The 21170-nt window shown below is 42.5% G+C and overlaps 1 protein-coding gene across 1 annotated transcript in view; it reads right to left on the bottom strand.

Moving 5' to 3' along the window:
* The window catches only part of otog (otogelin), an 83644-nt gene that overhangs the window by 50850 nt on the left and 11624 nt on the right, over positions 1-21170 (bottom strand). The window contains exons 9-20 of the mRNA XM_039796196.1: positions 20251-20376; positions 19913-20021; positions 19437-19483; positions 17897-18042; positions 15115-15247; positions 13828-14005; positions 11489-11613; positions 9498-9710; positions 7335-7500; positions 5502-5576; positions 3235-3278; positions 2376-2541 (exon numbers count right to left, since the gene is read on the bottom strand). Of these exons, the coding sequence (XP_039652130.1) occupies positions 2376-2541; positions 3235-3278; positions 5502-5576; positions 7335-7500; positions 9498-9710; positions 11489-11613; positions 13828-14005; positions 15115-15247; positions 17897-18042; positions 19437-19483; positions 19913-20021; positions 20251-20376 (1528 nt within the window). The remainder of the gene's footprint in view (positions 1-2375; positions 2542-3234; positions 3279-5501; positions 5577-7334; positions 7501-9497; positions 9711-11488; positions 11614-13827; positions 14006-15114; positions 15248-17896; positions 18043-19436; positions 19484-19912; positions 20022-20250; positions 20377-21170) is intronic.

The raw sequence follows: 21170 nt of genomic DNA, 5'->3' as shown, positions 1-21170 counted from the left end.
GCCGTCACTGCGCTCTTTAATGCAGCTGTCGTCATGGAGCTGAAAGACATCTCTTTGTGTCCATATTTACCCTAAAATTAGCTCACAAACTATCAGGTTCCAGGGAGTTATTAAACACTACCATGACCATGAGATATGTGTCACTATAAAGGTCATTTTGCTAAAACAGGAGAGTAGGAATAAATTAATCACACCGGTGAGGTCAACAAAGGAACCAAAATGCCTACAGGGTGCACAAACACAAACTGTTGCTATTTATAGAGCTGACCTGAGAAATGGGGAAGGATGTACGTGTTTCACTTGTGTGGAATTTATTTGACGATATTGAAACGCATATTCACCTTCATACTTAAAGCTACAGTGCGTAGTTTCTGTCGCCCCCATGAGGAATTATAAGTAATGACAACAACACTGTCGGTGCGTCCACATGATACAAGCCTTCCGTGATCGCGCGGTGTAATTACATAATTTGAATTTGTATGTTGTTCAACTGGCCATAAATTAAATATGACAGTATTTATTTTTTGGTTTTAGAAAGTAGGTTTGACTTTTGTTTTGTTTTTTTGTTAAATCTCCCAGCTTTTCAGTGTGGCTACACAGTTGTAATTAACTGTAAATAAATAAAGATACTTTACTTCACACAAGAGCAGCCATTTTCCCCTTTTGCCATGGGAACGTTATGAAGTGACGTAATTACGCGACGTGAACTTCATCGAAAAGCAGGTGTTGGAGGTTGAATTTGACATGTACTTCTAGTCTCTTAAGTTGGTATCCAATAAGAAAGCTATCTTAATATCTGATATTATCTGTTTAAGTGCTCCTGCTGTCTATATTATTAACGATTTTTGAAAGTCTGTCTCTTTTGTATCTTTTATTTCCCTCTGTTTAGACTATTACTTTTATTTTTACTTTCATATTATATTATTTGTATATATTTTTGTACCGCAGTTTTTGCAAGTTCCTGCAATTTTTGCAAGTTCACGCAATTTCATCGCATAAAATTGGATAAATATCCCGCATATTCCATCGCATTTTTTAAGAAAATGTGCCACATAATCAAGGATTTTTGCCCACAACAATCACAAAAAAACTCCGCATTTTCCTGGAAGGACTGGCCAGAGGGCATTACAGGGATCACATGATGTCTGTCCACCTCATCGGCTGGATGGAAGAACTTTTGTCTCGTACGGATGATCTAAGACTAGTCAAAGAAATGTGGCTACTAGCAGTACAGAACATTACCACATAATAAAATACGTCGTCTCACTAGGCATTGGGACTTTAGTTTAATTAATAAAAACTCAACGGATGTTCCAGAAGTTACTTCACATCTTAACAGATCAACACATTAAAATTTTAATTACTTTTGTCCTAACCTGTTTGATGAAGAAAAGAGCCGCTGAATGAACCTGACAAACTCTGTATTATTATGACCAGCAGTCCACGCAAGAAAGGCACACAGTTGGAAATGCAACTGGCCTAAAAAGAGTCTTTTCCACAATCAAATAATAAAAAAAGAAAAAAAAAAAAAACACTGAATCATTTTTTGGGAGATTTACAAACACTCCAACATGACTCTTTGTATTATCTGAATAATCAAAGTACTCAGTGGTAGCTGTGGTCCTGTTTGTTCTAATCATAGTCACTAGCAAGAAGAATCAATTTCCCAAATAAAGACACCCCCGCCTTCTCCCAGGCAACCAGCATCACCCGGTCGGTTCAGGGATTTTTTTTTATCCTTGACCCAGTGCCATCCTCCAGCAGAGGTAGGAGAAGGAGGAGGGTCGGAGGATTACTACGGGCTCGAGTGACATTTTTAGAAAGTCTGCAGCCCAAGCCCCTGCTGACCCCCGCCTCAGTGACACAGTCAGCCTGGTACACTCAGAGCTTTAGATTTCACCACACCTCAACAGTCATTTCTTAACCTTTAGTCTCCAAGAAAGGTCATGCTCTTTTGCTGAATCAGCCTCGGTTCACCTTCATACACATTACACACCGTCAGCTGAGCAGGACAACTACAGTCTGCTACAATCGGCCAATAAGCAAAGGAACATTTGGGGGTTCAACTGCACATTATTTCAAAAATCAACATAAGGGCCAGTCACTGACAAGCAGGGCTGCACTGTGTAGGGAAAGTATGTGCAATGTGTGATAAATTTGCAGGATATTGCCGCGGTGATTTGATCTGTGAGGAGGACTGACAAAGAATGCCATGGGTGTACAGTATATGTGCTACAACTAAGGGTGTCACGATTCTTCAAACCAAAGACTCGATATGACTTTCGATTTGATTCCATTTTTAATTAACGGTAATGGCATAATAAGAGCCACTAGATAGCAGAAGTCATGAACTTCCAGCAAAGTACGTCACTCACCCAGGAGGGCAGCTACATCCGGCCACGCAGGGCTCGTGTGTCGAGCAGGTGAGGTTGAGCAGGTAGGACTCGCAGGTGCGCTCGCAGGCCACGCCCCTTCCCGACAGGAGGCCTTCGTCCCCCTCTGAGCAGTTCTGGTAGAGCTGACCAGCTGGACACAACATGTCTGCAAGAGGAGATAAAAAAACAACAACTCAGTTGCTACAATGGAGAAGAGTTCTTCTCAGCTCTGTGGATCTTCGAGATCACGGCTCTGTCGGACGCGGGCCCGGCTCGGACAGATCAATTCGGCCCGATCCGGACTCTAAGGAGCTCCAGTAGTATTCTGTACCACACTCTATCAATCAAACTTTATTTGTATAGCACCTTTAATATGTGAAGTGCTTCACATATTAAAACAGAGACAAAGTCACTCCATCCCTGTCCACAGACACACACACACACACACACACACACACACAGATTTAATGTAAAAGGCAATCAAAGCATAAGGTGAGGAGACATTATCATGAACCAGCATAAAACAGGCAAAACCACAATGAGGGAACACTACACAAAACATCCCTTCCTTCCTATGTTTTCTGTTTCTTCTTATAATTAATGCTGGCTAAATAGAAAAATTTGTATAATTTTTCCATGTTTATGTTTATTACTGTGATTGCCATGGTGTAAAAGACTGGGATAAAGAGGGAGGATGTTTGCCTGGTTTTCACTTTCACCCAATGAGCTACAAAGACGCATGCGAACAAGCAGAGATTTTATAATCAGAATAGAATAAAAGACATTAATGCAACATGTCCAACAAATGGGTCTGACCACTTATTATCAGCTTAAGAAATAACTGATCAAAGCATCTTACCACCGTTTGTTGTTTGGGACACCAGTTTACCGTTCAGGCAGAGTCTGCAAGGGAACACAGACAGGGCAGGATGATGGTGATGATACATGATGAAGGTAAACACAGAAACAACACAGGACGTTAACACATTAGCATAATATTACACATTAAATACAACAATCTCTTGAAGACAATTTGAGTGGGATAACAGTTCCGACTCATTTCTTGTTTTGTTTTTTGCTTACAGTTTTCCATCTTCAGTATTTTTCATTATTCTTTTCTCTAGCACTACATTTGTCTTTTAACTTTTTCCCTGCAAGACTAGTAGAACAACAACATTTGTCGGTATATTAGTATTAGTCTAGTGTATTGTCCCGTTCCTACTGTCTAATATACTTCAGCTCTAAGGGGAGAACTAGTGAGGCTTCAGACTTTTATTTTTGTTCACTGTAAATATTCTGAATCAAGTTCCTCCTGTTAAAACAGGGAGCAGCGCTGTGACTGACAGGAGGTGGAGCTCTATGTAACCACAAAGCCTTTTTAAGAGGACACGTGAAGAGATCTGACCCACAGCAACAACAGACAGCTCTGTCTCCGTCCTGATACATGTGTTCTGGTTGTAGCTTCTCATCCATAGTAATGAATTGGCTCCAGCTGTTTCTCTCTTCGGTTTGCTAACTTTATTGCCTGAAGTCAGTGTTTCTTTAATCATCATCAAGTGACATTAAGTTAATGCTGAAATAGTCCTTTAAAGGTCCCATGACATGGTGCTCTTTGGATGCTTTTATATAGACCTTAGTGGTCCCCTAATACTGTATCTGAAGTCTCTTTTATATAGACCTTAGTGGTCCCCTAATACTGTATCTGAGGTCTCTTTTATATAGACCTTAGTGGTCCCCTAATACTGTATCTGAAGTCTCTTTTATATAGACCTTAGTGGTCCCCTAATACTGTATCTGAGGTCTCTTTTATATAGACCTTAGTGGTCCCCTAATACTGTATCTGAAGTCTCTTTTATATAGACCTTAGTGGTCCCCTAATACTGTATCTGAAGTCTCTTTTATATAGACCTTAGTGGTCCCCTATACTGTATCTGGAGGTCTCTTTTATATAGACCTTAGTGGTCCCCTAATACTGTATCTGAAGTCTCTTTTATATAGACCTTAGTGGTCCCCTAATAATACTGTATCTGAGGTCTCTTTTATATAGACCTTAGTGGTCCCCTAATACTGTATCTGAGGTCTCTTTTATATAGACCTTAGTGGTCCCCTAATACTGTATCTGAAGTCTCTTTTATATAGACCTTAGTGGTCCCCTAAACGTATCTGAAGTCTCTTTTATATAGACCTTAGTGGTCCCCCTAATACTGTATCTGAAGTCTCTTTTATATAGACCTTAGTGGTCCCCTAATACTGTATCTGAAGTCTCTTTTATATAGACCTTAGTGGTCCCCTATACTGTATCTGAAGTCTCTTTTATATAGACCTTAGTGGTCCCCTAATACTGTATCTGAAGTCTCTTTTATATAGACCTTAGTGGTCCCCTAATACTGTATCTGAAGTCTCTTTTATATAGACCTTAGTGGTCCCCTAATACTGTATCTGAAGTCTCTTTTATATAGACTATAGTGGTCCCCTAATACTGTATCTGAAGTATCTTTTATATAGACCTTAGTGGTCCCCTAATACTGTATCTGAAGTCTCTTTTATATAGACCTTAGTGGTCCCCTAATACTGTATCTGAAGTCTCTTTTATATAGACCTTAGTGGTCCCCTAATACTGTATCTGAAGTTTCTTTCCCGAAATTCAGCCTTGGTGCAGAATTACAGCCACTAGAGCCAGTCCCACAATGAGCTTTCCTTAGGATGTGCCATTTCTGTGTCTGTAGCTATTGAGGAGGAGAGAGGGGGGGCAAGGTGGAGGGTGGGGGTGTGGCCTTGACCAACTGCCACTTTGCTTGTTTGAAAGCCATGATGTCTCTCTCTCTTTCTCATGGGTGGGCCAAATTCTCTGGGTGGGCAAAGCAGAGAAAGGGGAGGTAACCTTGCTCCTTATGACCTCATAAGGAGAAGATTCCAGATCGGCCCATCTGAGCTTTCATTTTCTCAAAGGCGGAGCAGGATACCCAGGGCTCGGTTTACACCTATCACCATTTGCAGGCTGGGGGAACTCTTATTAACGTTAAAAAACCTCATAACGTGAATTTTTCATGCCATGGGACCTTTAAGATGTGGGAATGTTTCGAGGGTTGAGATGCAGGAAGACAGAGACGGAGGAGAGGATCTTACTGAACACCTGCTGACGTCATGATCACGTCTCCTGGTTCGTAATCGGTTCCGAGGAAACTGCAGGGGCACTCGCTCCTGAAAAAAAAATACAACCAGTTGTCAAAATAAAGCACACACACAATATCCCTGATGTAATTATGTGGCTTAAAGAGAGAAAACAGATGATTGAAACAAATGATTGAAGCTAAAACATCTACATCGCCCCCTGGTGGCTGGCTGCAGTAGGCCTATAGGTCATAATAAATCCCGCCCACTCAATCAAAGTACATGTCAAATATCTGGTACGCTGCTGCCACTGCTAAGGACAAGGGGCAGAGTGCAGCGTATCATCCGCTCTGCTGAGAAAGTGATTGACCTGTACTCCTCCAGGATTCTGAGGCGGGCAGGAGAGATTGTAGCTGATCCCTCTCACCCCGGACACAAACTGTTGAACCTTTCCCCTCATCAGGACCAAAACCTCACGCCCCGGACCCCCACCCCCCATCCCTAGTCACTACACTTTGCACTAACCTTTGCACTAACTATACATCTGCCCATTGCGCATAATATATATGTCTTTGCATACTGCACTAATCCCATTCAGCCTCCTTTCTCTTACACTAAACAGCTATTTTGTATATATATTTGTTTCTGTTTCTGTATTTATTGTTTATTTCTTATTAATTTTGAATATGTTTGTGTATGTATGCACCTATCACTAAGGCAAATTCCACATAGGGTAACTACTGTGGCAATAAACTCCTTTCTAATTCTGATTCAGTTTTTTTTGTCATTTTAGGTAGTTTTTTTGTTCATTCTTCAGATAAGTTTGGTTTTTATTATTTATTTGATGTTATAAAAACGGGGTGAAGTGCCATGATTTTTTTGGTGATGGATAATCTTTGGTGATGTAAACCAGACACTGCTCAGTTTGTTCATTATTGTGTAAATAATTATGTTAAATAGGGCTTTGTGTTACCTTAAACAGTGTATTACAGGTAAGTGGATAGGGGACAGATAAGCAGGCTTTAGTGGAGGAACTCGGTGCTCAAGGTGTCAAATCTTCAAAAAACGTAATATTTTCAGACAAATATATTATCAAAAAACACGTCAGAAAATAACAGAGGATCTCCGTTGTGGTAAACTGTGTTTAGCTTAAGCTGAAAGCCTTGTAACATATAGGCCAGCGCCACACATCGGCCTCTGTACTACAAATTCTTTCTCACTGGTTATCAGATATCTGTGCCGTCCCCAGCCCGAGCGGGAATGAAAGGGGGGTTTCACGGTGAATTCCTTGATGTAACTCTATCACAAGGTAAGTAAGGCACCGCGCAGCACTAGGATGTAAAAACCTGGGACATTTAAGAGGAATTAAGCTGCATGTCTTCTAGGGCAGAGCAGTCTGAAAGAGAGGGCACAATTACTGAGGTCCTCTGGCTCTGTAACGTCTGCAGGAAAGACACAAGGCTTTCCACTTAAAGGCTGACCTAAACTTCAGAGCAGATACAAATATCACTTTGAGAGGATTTGTTTGGTGGAGTGACTCCAGCCAGTTAGCCGTTTGACGGGGGCTTCACAACCTTCAACAACACTGCAGCAGGCAGCGCTGGAGCTGCTCCGATACACAACAAGGACACCTGGTCACTGATTCCTTCTTTAGCACTACAAGCTCAAAACACAGTTACAAAATATATAAACAAATATATCATTATGGTATAAAAGCCCCTGTTACAGTGATACGCATTACATATCTCTCCTTGTGTTTCTATTTTGTGCACAAAAGTGAAAGAAGGGTTGTTGTTTTTCTTGATTGATAGTTTGTTCAGCGACCCCCACCGCCTCCGCCAGCCTTACCTGTGCACGCAGGTGTGTGTTCGATGGTTGTAGAAGGATCCCTGGGGGCAGACACAGCCCTCCTCACACTCCTCCCCACAGTGCTGCGGGACGGAGAGGGCGGAGCAGCGGCGCTGGCAGGACGACACACAGGTGCCGTACTGCATGTTGGCAGGACAGGTGACCGCTGCAGCGAGAGACAGTGTTAAGCGGGACCATTCAGATTTCCATATTACCTCAGGGTTCCACAGAGCAGGGAGCTGCTCAGTGTGGCTTACAACACAGCGTCCTTTGGATGTAAAGTTCTAATGTCACAACATCATCACATTTAAACCTGGCAATAACTCTTTTTTTTTTTTTTTTAGGGCAGCGGAAAAAAGAAATATCAATGATGTGTTCATCAGTGGATGTTTTAATAGCTACCCCAATGTTTTTACTTTTGCTTGATTAATCTGCTTTTATTGTCTTGTGAAGCACTTTGTAACATCATTTTTTTTTTTAAATGCTATGTAAATAAATGTAATATTATATTATTAGTTGAGGAGCAAGCTATAGTGGTCTGATAAGCACACCTCTTTTATATGTACACCTCCAGACATTTTAATTTTCAAAGTTAGTCTTAGACTTAAAGCTATAGTGCGTAGTTTCTGCCGCCCGCATGAGGAATTCTAAGTAACGACAACAAAACTGTCGGCGCATCCACATGATACAAGCCTTCCGTGACCACGAACCCCGCCCCCACCCAAGCATTTGCTAGTAGCCAAGGAGGACACGGAGGATTAAAAACAAACATGATGGACTCTTCAGAAGAGCTCATTATCTTCACTCGAGTTTCTGCGCGGGAAAGTCGCCGGATGGCACAATCTTCTGAACATAGTCCTACTCAGAAATACACAGAGAGTTGTAGCAACTCATTTGGCAATGGCTTGAATGTAACGAACGTTCATTAATATCAAAAAGTTACGCACTAAAGCTTTAAGTCTTAATATAGAGTTGCAGGGATAACATATTTTTGTAGGCCGGCCCCAGAACATAGCATTGCCCTGGTTCTCTCAACAAAAAGCCAATTGGATTGGTCCATTGGATTTTGAATCATAGCAGAAAAGAAGCTCTGTGGCAAACAAATGTTTTGCTCAGCAAGATTATCTTCCCAAATTAACTCCGCTTTTATGATTTTTAAATGCAGTAAATGCAATCGCCAGAAATAGAAAGCTAACGTTAGGCCATAACAAACTACACCACGGTTGCATGACTACATCACCACCACTAAGCTTCCAACTGATTCCGCGTGTTGGGGGTTCTGACGTTTGTAGTCACAGTTAGCCACTTGTTAGCAAACGCCTTTTATAAGAAGCTTCAAATGTCACGAGTTGGGTATTTGATGACATTTTAGAACAAAACATTAAAATCTCTTAAGCTATCATTAACCACAGACCTCATTTGGGCATCTAAACAAAAACCCATGAAAAAAATCCCAATCGATTTCGAGACGAGGGAAGTATTACAGACGCAGTAGTAATACTGTAAATAGACTTTAATGTGTTCAGGTGCATTCTTGGCGTAGTGCTATCTTGATGCAGCGGAAAGTGATCGCGCCATTGACCAACAAAAACCTGGTCTAAAGTCAATAACGCAGCATTTCATTGTTATTTTAACAGCTAATGCGCCTAGGCTCGTGCACAGCATGCGCACACCATGCTTGTTACACACACAGGGAAGCACAGCAGCACACAAACATGCAAAAGATTAACAATAAAAACATTACAATGTGAAATAGTATTATTGTGTATATCCATATATTTTATATTACATAAAATGTTATTATGGTTACTGGTAAAATTATCATATTTACTTCCTGCTTAGCAAATCCACCATCATAATAGCAATGCACCAAGGTACGACTGTGCCTGGCTTTTAAAGGGAATGGGAGATGATCTCTGATTGGTTTATTGCATGTTACACCCAACACACACCTATGAATTAATCAAGACACTAAGTACAACCCTTTTGAACCATGTGCCCAGCGCACAGACCCTTTTTTCTGCTGTTAAACTACCAAAAGTGGATTCGTACACTCCCTAAAAGTACCTGCACCAGGTGCTTCACGCCGTGCGCTTAGATCGTTAAAATAGGGCCCAGCGTCTTTGACCTGTATGCGTACGTGTCAGTATGCTGAATGCTCACCACAGTCGGATATCTGCGATCGAAAGTCAACGATGATGGAGAATCTGCGGCAGTGGCGAGCGTAGTGGGCCAGCGCAGAGCAGAGGCAAGGCGTCCCGCACTTACAGGTGTCCGAGCGACACTGCTGATGGAAGGATGTCGGGCTGAGGTACTCGTGGCAGGCGGAGAACAGATCCTGGTTCAGCACATCGCACATCTCTGAGGCATAGGCCACTGAGCAGGAGAAGGAGCAGGTCGATCACACACATGAACACATTAAAACAGTTATTTAAAAATGTACAACTATGTACAAACAAAAAGTGTTTTAATCTAAATTTTCATCGATTTTTTTTATTTAGCAAAGACTTTGCAATCCAGGCTGATTGAAACATATCTGCGTAAATTCCTGCCCGCAGCTGCTTCACAGTAAAAGGCTCGCCATCTGATGAGAGCATGGAGCAATGAGACGTTTACTGTCAGGCATCTGCAGACACACGACAAACACAGTTTAGCCTTGACAGGCAACTTTTTGCTTCAAAGATTTTATATGACTTAAATACCGACCCTGAATAAATTATAAATGGACTATGTTTGTTTCTTGATGTACAATTATATCAAAAATAATTTCTCAATTCTTGTAATTTCCCCCCTGGGGATCAATAAAGTATGTCTTCTTCTTCTTATTTTACCACTGGGAAAAAAAACAATAAAAAAGAATCTGCCTACAACAAAAGTAATAAAATAAAATGTTAAAATACAGGTTGAGACCAAACTCATACTTTAAAGGCAGAATGGGTAGGATATAGGGGTGGGAATCACCAGAGGCCTCACGATACGATATCATCACGATACTTATGTCGTGATACGATATTATTGCGATTTTAAACATATTGCAATATTCTGCGATATATTGCAATGTATTACCTTTTTTCCAACTTCTAATTCTTCCCAAATTCAAATGATGTCCCCAAAGGAAAATTTTGTCAACATCTGTTTTATCTAAAAAGATAAATTTCTCTGTCTGTTCATCTCACTTCAATTTTATTGCTGCAAAATGGGATTGTCAAGCAGACAGACTGACCAAAACATATATCATAAAAGATCGATACTTGGCGTCTGTGTATCGATACAGTATTGCCACGAAAAATATTGCGATACTATGCTGTGTCGATTTTTTCCCCCACCCCTAGTAGGATATGTCAATTGTGGTTTGTAAATACAACATTGAAAGTTGGATTACCAGGGGTACCGTGCCAGAGGGTGAAAGCCAATGACAGATTCACTATCGTTTTGGAACAAGCTTTATCCGTTTGGCACTTCGCCTCGCTATATTTGCGTTCTTTTTGTCGCTGTGTCCATCATTTAGTAGCTTCCTGTTGGACGCGTGCATAATACATGGCACCTGGTCATTTCACTATTATAGAAGTTTGACGCCCAGAAACGTCCCGAACACAGCAACATAAGCCAGTACAGGCAGAGGGCTGAATCTGCCGATACAGACACCACCACACACTTCTAGTGGCTCATAAGTGATTATTGAGAGAGATTACTTTTGTATTAGTCTATAAATACTTTTTTAGGAAAATCCTACTCAATGTGCCATTACAGGAGGAAGAGCGAGCCGTCCTTTAACTACAACGTTGGCGGTGCGCTGTCTGCATGTCCATGTATCCTTGAGCGAGACACTGAACCCCAAGTTTGTCCTGATGGGCAGGCCAGCGCCTTGCATGGCAGCTCCGCCACCAGCAGTGTATGAATGTGTGTGCGTGAATGGGCAAATGAGAGGCAAATTGTAAAGTGTTTTAAAAAGGCGCTATATAAATGCAGTCCATTTACCATATCACCATCACAATATACGTTTGCATATTTTGAGAGGCTTTCATATTTTCACCTGATTATTAACACATTGAATATTCAAAGTTACAAGAGCATAACACATCATTTATAACAGTGTGAATGTCCTCTTCCCCACTGCTGAAACAGAAAAGGCTAAAGCAGAAAAGAAAACTGACCGGCCTGCTGGTGTGTGTCACAGGGGTCGAGCTGAGGCGCACTCAGGCTGGTCGAACAGGCCGACGAGACTCTCCAGGCGTTTCCAAACAGGTGAGGAGTGCTTTCTATCATACCTGATGGAGATCTGCAGGGAAACCAGAGCAAAGATCCATTAACAACATCATGGAGAAAACAGCTAACTCATTTTGTTTCTTCAATGAGATGACTTAAGACTGGAATAATTTTTTTGTTGCACAAGAAATTCAAAGAAAAGCCAAGACGTAAAGCAACTCTTTAACGCAGTGACAGATCAGGGTGGCCACTGATTTAAAATGACATTTTTTTGTAACTTTCGAAGGGAAGGTGGAAGATTATGTACATGCGAAAATAGAGAACATTTGCTATCCAAATGTGAAATTTAATTTTGACGGCTCAGCGGCTCTGTCCGCAGCCTGCTGGCTACAAGTGATTGACATGACAGAGTCCCACCTCTGCCTTAGGCTACATTTACATTGCTACGTTTTGGTTTAAAAACAAATATCTTTTGCTACGTCCACACCTCGCATTCACACTGCTCTGGCGTTTCAGAGCCCTTAAACCGGAGAAATTTGAAAACACTTCTGACCCCGTTTTGGTTTGGAATCTGCAGGGTTGTGTTGCAGCCGCAAATGGACACCTTTGGCAACACTGACGCCAATGTTTTCGCCGCCTGATTGGGTCAGGACGTCTCGTTCTCTGAGACTAAGCTAGTAATGTTACCATGGCAACTACCAGCAACAGGCGGAGTATACTGTACATGCAGCCTGTTTACCCCGGCACACGCATGCCCAGTATACGAGAATGTTGATGAGATATGCGGTTAGTTTAAACTGAGATTAGTTCTTCTACTGGAGCTAAAACCACTTATGTGCACGGTAAGGCATGGAAACCCGACCCGAGTCAGACGGGACCCGACAGGCCGGGCCGGGTTCGGACAGAAATTTAGAAATGATGGTCGGGTTCGGGTCGGGCTCGGTCACATCAGCGTGATAAGGCATTTGTTGTAAAATGGTGCTGCGGCTCCTTTTAAGAGAGCTCAGCGCGTGTGGAAAGTGATCAAAAGAGAGAGAGAGGAAGCAGACGTGTTGTGGAATAAGTTTAAGTTTTGTACACAGTGTGTGCGGTGTCCAAAATAAACCCCAGACTGAAAGCCAAGTTCAGTCATTTGCTCACCAGAAACGGGATTTTAACCCCGACATTATTCATGTTATAACGTGGGCCCTGGAGGTAACGAGTCTCCCCTGGTTTTCTGACCACGGTCGGTAACGAAGCGATCAGGAAAGGGTAACACATTGAACATTTTAACAGCTTGTTTAACAGCTTTGTGCGCTTGTTGTCCCGTGTGCGCTGATGCGCTCATCTGTTGACATTTCCGAATGCCTTCCTACAGTTGCTTAATAAAAGTGGGCTTTCCACACAAAGAAACGTAGCCTACATGTGTCATTAGTATGAGGAAAAAAAATTAGATTTTAACTGGGTCGGGTTTGGGTCGGGCTCGAACACAAATTTCTTAATGCCTGTCGGGCTCGGGCCGGGTTCGGTCACGGCTCTGTCGGACGCGGGCCGGGCCGGGCCGGACAGAAAAATTCGTCCCAATCCGGACTCTAGTGCACGGAGATCCCTTTTGGCTCAAAACTGCTTAAAAACCAAAACGTAGCAATGTAAATGTAGCCTCAGCCTCCCACCTGATTGGTCAGATGGATCCATTTCGTTTCTGACTTACTGTTCTGTTGGTTTTGGCCACTGAATGTGTCTGAAACAACCAATAATCCATACAATTTAACTACAGTCGTTTTAAGGCCAGTAAAACCAAAACCAGATGTTAAAAACACAACAGAAGTCCCCAAAGATGAAGACAAAATATAAAGTAAGTCATCATTTTAACTGCAAAGTCTTTTCTGGAGAACTGCGGGCAAAGTGAGTTCCAGTTTTCTTTGGAGTAGCATGCGACCGCTTCAGTCACCAACTGTGATGTATATCCATTTACAGCTGTTAGACAACATCCGCCCTTTATGGTCGGCCATTACGCCGCGGTACAGTGGAGCCCCTATCCCACTAACAGTAAATTCCTTGTTGAAGTGGTGTGTCCAGTTGGGCGCTCATCTGGCCCGCCTAAAAGAGCTGATCAGAGAGCGGGGCTTTTGATGCCGAGCCGCCGAGCCAGTGTGCATTACCGAGAGAGAGTGTGAGAGAGAGAGCACTTCCCCGTCGCCTCCCCTCCCTGCCTCTGAAACAGGAGTATGCTCTCGCTTTTTATCATCGGAGGAGGGGGTTAAGGGAGGGCGCGGGAGGGGTCAGAGGTCGGCCGGCACACACTTACAGGAAGTCATCTTGGATGTTGCCATTGAAGGTGCCGCACAGGCCCACCGTGTCGTCCTTCCACCGCTCGTCGGCCTGCAGGTAGAGGCGGAACTCGGTCCAGCTGTACTGCAGACGCAGGCCGAAGGCCGTCTTCACCTGGAGGAACATGGACGACAGCTCCTGGATGTGGAAGACGTCTGTGGGAGACGTGGGAGACCGACAATTAGGCTTTCAGGTGACAGGTAGATGCGATCATAAAAGCGCGTGATGCATTCACTTCTGCACAAACACATTTGCATTTCTATTAGGGCTGTCAAAATGAGCGTGATAATGCTTTTAACGGCGCTTGTGTTTTTTTCCACGCGTGGTTGACGCACACGCATTTCGTGATTTTGGCCTCAGGCGGCTCCGTGGTTTGGGCAATCAGGAAGCGATGCAGCAGTAACGTTGTTGAGGGCTCACAGAAAAAGATAAAGATAAAGAAAATGGATAAAGAAAAGGGTTGTTTGAATGGCACGTTCAGTTTCAAAGCCCTTCCAGATGGTTCTCTCCACAAGACTAAAGTTATTTGCATGTACTGTCGATGTGAATAGAGTTACCACCGGAGTACGTTGAGTCTCCAGAACCCAAACTGAGGTCTTTAAATTTCTTGTTTTGTGCAACCAAATGCCCAAAACCCAAACATATCTAATTTACTATAATATAAAACAAAGAAATCCTCAGAAATGTAAATGTTTGGCATTTTTGCTTGATAAGTGAAAAATTATTCGAATTGGATCTGCCTATACTTCAAGATTTCTTTTTTTTCCCCTTTATGTCTGGAGTTTATTGTAAGCACTTTGTATTTTAATTTTACATGGGAAGGTTCTACATTAACAAAGGCTGATTAATTGATTGAATGATTGACAGGAAGAAGTTAAATAGAGTCAGGAATGCAAAGTACTCTGTCAGAACGTGTTTGTAACAGAACATAATGTGTTCTAAGTGTTGTTTTTATCCCTTAAGGTACCAACATATCAGATCATTCTCACACAGTTCATCACAAAACACACTGAAGGCTGTTGACTCCATCAACAGAATGCCACAGTCATGAAAACACTGGGGTGAAAAGGGAGTTATACTCAGAGGGAAAGGCATTTTGCGCCACACAATGCAAGCGCTAAACCCAGTAAATTATTGGGAAAATTTACGTTCAATAGCACAGCTGTCATTCAATCCGTCTCTGCCGTGACCCCGCAGTGTGCTGAAAGAAGTCTGACGCTGGATGTGAACAATGTAGGAAGGTGATAAAAGGTGAGGAAGTTACCGTCAGAATACGGCAGGGAGATGCGGTACTGTCCGGCCATGAAGACCTCGCCGAGGTGACTCAGTGTAATCTCCGTTCTGGGATCCTCGTCAATAACCAGGTTAACTGATTGGATGCAGGCCCCATCCAAATTCTGCAATTGAGACAAGATGGCTTGATAATGCATGCTGGCATTCTCCCAAACCACAGCAGCAATTCAGATACACAACAGGACACACAATGAGAGCGAAATAATGAGGAGAGAGAGAGAGAGAGAGAGAGAGAGAGAGAGAGAAGACAGAAAGAGAAAGAGAAAGAGAGAGAGAGAGAAAGAGAGAGAGAGAAAGAGAAAAAGAAAGAGAAAGAGAAAGAGAAAGAGAGAGAGAGAGAAAGAGAGAAAGAGAGAGAGAAAAAGAGAGAGATAGAAAGGAGAGAGAAGAGAGAGAGAGAGAGAGAGAGCGAGAAAGAGAGAGAGAAAAGAGCTCTGGTTTATTGGCATTTCTTTAAACCAATCACAATCGCCATGGGCGGTGCTAAGCGCCGGACGGAGCCACTGCAAAATAGTCGTGCGAGAGAAAACTCCGATTGGACAGATAGTCTAGCTAGCTGTCTGGATTTCCCCTGCAGAGATCTGAGGAGCAGTTAACCATAGTCCTCACAAATCCACCGGAGGTTAGAATTACAACAAAAAAGAAAGCGGAAGAAAATACACGCATCTGGCGGAATTTCCTGTGGAACGTCGTGTCATATATATTTAAGCTGATGAAAAGTGTAAAGCCCCACTAGTGGCCCCTAGAGGCTGCAATGTGCATTACAACCCACAACATAAAACTGTGATTTTGCTCTTTACTTGTGGTGATTCTTACGGTGTGTTCAGACGGAAACCGTTTGTGTTTATTCACCGTTAACAGCCAATGTAGTGCACCAACTTTACAGACGTTAGCTCGCTAGCTAGCAATGGTGCAACTGTGCGAGTGTGTCTGAGTGTTTGTGTTAAAGCTATAGTGCGTAGTTTCTGTCGCCCCCATGAGGAATTCTAAGGAATGACAACAACACTGTCGGTGCTTCCACAAGACGCAAGCCTTCGGTGATCGCGCACCACCCCCACCCCTCCTCCACACAGTTGCTAGTAGCGTTTCTCCCATCAAATCAAGGAGGACACGAAGGATGAAGAAACACGATGGACTCTTCAGAGGTAGTTATCCAGTCCCTCCAGAAAAACGCGATTATGCAATCGCAGAATTCAATGCATAATCAGCCAAAGTCCGCAGATTCATGCGGGGGCCGCATAAATTGCCGATTTCCGCGCAAAATATGCGGGGCTTGCATGATGTCATAATCCCCTCATTTTCACTGCAAAAAAGTCCCATAATATATCTTAGCAGAAAGTTGAAAAATGTTGCGTTTACTTCACACAAGAGCAGCCATTTTCCCCAGTTGCCATGGGAACATTATGAAGTGACGTAATTATGCAACGTGAACATCATCAAAAAGCAGGGTGTTGGGGGGGGGGGGGAATCACTTTTTTTTCTCTTTTTCATCAAACCGCATTTTTTGCAAGTTCCCGCAATTTCATCGCATAAAATTGCATAAATATCCCGCATATTCCATCTCATTTTTTAAGAAAACGTGCCACATAATCAAGGATTTTTGCCCACAACAATCACAAAAAAACCTATATTGTAGTTTTTATTAAAATATTGATTCTAGCCACTTTAGGGTGTTCTAATCCTTTTCATAACTTAGTAGTTTTAGTTGCCTACATTTAACCAACTTATAAAATGAGCATTTGACTCAGGAACAGTCATGTGGGTAAGTCATTTTGGAGGACAGTGACAAAAGTGTCCTGAGTGTAGATACAAAAATCCTTCCAGCAGTAACAACTGACAGACATTGCCATCATTAGGCCAACCATTATGCATGTCTGACGCTCATTTTACATTTTACATTTAAAACTGTACTTAAGTACATGACTTCAGTAAAAGTGCGATGAGTTGCTCTGCCGCTCTGATGTTTTTAAAGTAAGGAAGCCTGCGCGTCGCTGACAGTAAGCGATCTGCCTCTATGAATCGTCTCTTTCATAAGTGGCAGAGTCCCATAGCCAAAAGGTTTTAGCACCCCCACCCCCCCCTCCACCCCCTCCTCCTTTTACTCTTCCCATCATTCACCTCCTGTTTTCGCATAACCTTCTCTCTGTCCAAGTTTCCCACCCCATCCAGTGCCTCTCTTCACCTCCCTCCTCACTACAAAGCCGTCCACAGCTCTGTCAGTCAGGCCAGATAAGGTAATCCTGTTCAGTTGGCTGTTAGAGGTCTCGGGCCTCGGCTCTGATGAGTGGGACATCTTATATCTCGCCTCCTCCCCTCCGTCGCCCCCCTGTTTGCCGAGCAGCTCAAAGGCTGCTGGGAAACTGAAGGCTTGGAGAGAGGGGAGAGAGGAGAAGAAGCTCTCAGTCCATTGTTGCTTTTCGTGTTCATTATCTGCCCTGGTTAGAGCGACGACGCTTCCTCAAGGCTTTCATTTCTCTAAATCGCAGCAAGGCTCTTGAACAAAAATGACCTGGACTCAACAGGGATTATTGAGCACTTAAGTTATGATATGATCTACATGACAGACAAATTGCATAAACCTGTAAGCCGAGACAGCAGAACACTCGCAGAGGCTGATTGTGGAGTTGGAGGAGTCGTGCAAGAGTTTTCCAAGATGTAGAAACGTTTGTTTCAAAAGAATAGAAAGAAGAAGAAAAAAAAAAGGGAATTATTTTCAAGATAAATAAAAACAATTCAGATTAAGCGTAACTCACGGCTCCACAGGGGGCGTTCTGGACGGTGACTGTGAACTTCCCCGAGTTGCGACTTTTGGCGAGGACATACTGACATGTTGCAGGGAAGGTGTAGATCCGCCCGTCAAAGGATTGGAAATACATATCGCCAGTCACCGAGCACTCCCCTGTAGAGAGAGAGTGAAACAGTTTTCACTTCTTTCCTTCATTCATCCGAGGAAACTTTTAACGTAGAACTGGTAGTCACAGGGCTGACTGACACCTTGCTCAATGGCACTTTCCATGTTCTCTAATTAGAAAGCGTCATCTTTCCTTGGTCCATAATTAGGGAACTTTCTCTATTCTTGTTGCCTTAATGAGATGCCTTCTCCTTTCTTGCCTTGGTTCCTTTTTCCTTATTTGTCAGTATGAATTTTCCTTTGTTCTTTTCCAAAACTAGGAAGCCTCATTCCTTTCTCTTGAAATAGGAAGCTTTGGCCTCAACCTCATCCTTCATTGACCCCTATCTCGGAAGCATGCTACAGTTTGTCCTTGCCCCATATTAAAGAGCTTTTTTCTTCCTGGCCACACGAGTAGGAAACTATCACTTTCATCACCTTTTTATGATGCTTTCTCTTTCCTCCTTTTTGGTTCCTATCTAGGAAAGGTCCGCCATTCTAACCCTTTCTTATAATTCCTTTTTCCTCCCAAACTGGGACCTTCTCCTTCCTTTCCCTTCTCCTAACTAAGAAACGTTTCCTTGCACCATATCTAGGGACTATAATCTCCCTGACTGCAGAAGTAGGAGACATTACCTTTTCTTGTCTTTTGCTACAATGGTTCTTCCTTTCTTGTTCCCTAACTAAGATGCCATCTTCCTTTTTCTTACTCCCAACCATGGAAGCTTCCTTCTTCCTTTCTCTTGAACATGGAAGCTTTGGCCTTCCTTGCTCTTTTACTTCCTGATTTATTGCTCTCAAAAACTAGAAAGCCTCATCTTTCATCGCCTTCAAGCATCCTCTGACCTTGCACCATATTTCTTCTTTTCCCTTGCCCTTTGTTATGATGCTTTCTTCTTCCTTCTTTCTTGCTCCATAAGTAGGGAAGATCTGCCTTCCGTACGTTTATTACGACTCTTGTTTCGATTTTTTTCCTCCCTAACTAAATAGGCTCCTCCTTCCTTTCCTTTCTCACGAACTAGGAAGCATTTCCTTGCACCATATCTAGGGACTTTCTTCTCCTTGACTACAAAAGTAGGAGACAAAGTAGGTTCTTCCTTTCTTGTTTCCTAACTGAGATGCCATCTTCCTTGCCTTGTTCCCTTACTATGATGCTTCCTTGTCCTGGTTACTTAACACTTACACTTACACCCTTACAACCTTCCTTTCTTCCAACCCCAAGCTAGGAATATTCTTTCTTTCTTGCTTCCTAATTAGAGATGTCTACATAGAATATAGAAGCTTGAAGAAAAGATAACTTTTCTTTTTTTTTAGCATCTTTGGGCTGTAATAAAATGATCACCTACCATCAGCATTGAATTTGAATGTTTAAATTCAACCACCCACAGAGGGAAGGCACAAACCTGGGCAGCTGTAGTCGGTGCAGTTCCACACTCCACCCACGCATGTGCTGAAATAGAAAGCAGAGACGTCCACAGGTGGGGAACATGAAAGCCTGAGCTAATCGGCAGGATCACTGATAGAAACTGGACACACTGAGCCCAGGTGGTCAGATCTGAGAAGATTAAAAGGACTGTATGGAGTCTGCAGGACAATAACCTGTTTTTGTTTTTTTTAATACATGATGATGACATGTAATGCAACATGGTCTCACGTGGTCTCACATGTGTCCATCTAGGGTTCATTTAAGATCCAAAGGGAGTGAAAGAAGGTTATTAGGGGAAAAGGAGATGTCAGAGGTGTCATTTAAATACTATAAAAAGCATTAAGCTGGTTCTCCTCGCTCACAGTTTTATGGGATAATAGAACACTAATTGAACAGGTGAATCAAAGATGTTATCCAGTTACTTCCACACCAGAAGGGTTAAACACTGCTCACCAGTTGTTGCATTCCTCCTGCAGTGTCTGTCCAGACGGATAAAACATGCCGTGGTACTCGCAGGGACAGTCAGAGGGTGTCACACAGCCTCCGTCCTCGTAGATCAGACCTGAGGAGAGACAACAGCGGAGAAAGATAGATAAGAGACACTGAAGAGTACTGCTGTTTTTGTCTCATGTCTATTTACGTGATCAAAGATTAGTAAATGGATGCAAAAGAAAAGTGATGAGGAAAGGTAGTTTGAGACAAGACAGAAACTGTAATAAAAGGATTTGCAGGATATATTTTTAGGGGAAATAGACACTACGATAGACAATAGATACTGGATAAAAACTCACCATCAGGACAGTAGCATCCATCCAGGCAGGCCAGCTTGCTGTCGATGCATGTTCGCTCCAGGTTGCAGGAAGCCGGGCAGCAGCTGATGCATTCCCTGTACTGCAGACCAAGGGGACACTGCTTCGCTGGTCGCAAAAATGAAACACAACAAAATATGTCAAAAACTTTCCGCTGAAAAGACTGGGGAGGACAAATCAGAGAAGCAGTGGGCAGCTTTAACAGATAACCTGCAGCGCCTGGAGATAACACCACAACCTTCAGCCTTAAAACTTGTTTTACAGTTGAATAAAAACCTCTGTTCCACTAGCTACCTTCTTTCTGCTGCAGTTGACTTTGGCAAGTTAACGGTTCTTTAGCTAACTTTAAGTGAGCCACGACAATGCAAACATCTGATTTCTAAAATAATTTTAATGGGTTTCTACCACTGAAATACCTGAAACCATGGGATGTGATTACATTTTGACAATTTTATGCAGAATATAAATGTTAAAATGTGTGTTTTTCAGTTTAATTTTAAGTTCCATCTATAAGTTAACACTGCTGCAGTTACTCTTAGCCACAGTTAGCTATTGGTTCTTTAGCTAACGTATGTTACGTATCTAAACGTATCTGACCCATATAAATTATTGTAGTGGGCACTAATTATATTTTTTACAATGAATGGACTAAAATGTAAGAATTTGGGTTATTTTCACAGTTTTATGTTATGTGCTGTGCCTTTTTATAGCCTCTGTTCCACTAGCTAGCTACCTTCAACTGCTTTAGCTTATGTTTATTTAGCTAATGTAGCTACATCAGGTAGGACAGGGCAGTATGATCCATATACATCACAAAGGTGATTAGCCAAAAAATTGACAATTTTTTAATTAAAGAGACTAAAAATGTAAGAAATTAATTTGATGTCCTCTACATGGCCTAT

The sequence above is a fragment of the Perca fluviatilis genome, chromosome 3 (genome assembly GCF_010015445.1).
Source record: "Perca fluviatilis chromosome 3, GENO_Pfluv_1.0, whole genome shotgun sequence".
Taxonomy (NCBI): Eukaryota; Metazoa; Chordata; class Actinopteri; order Perciformes; family Percidae; genus Perca; species Perca fluviatilis.
The sequence above is the reverse complement of the archived record's forward strand: the minus strand, read 5'-3'. Positions and strand labels throughout refer to the sequence as shown.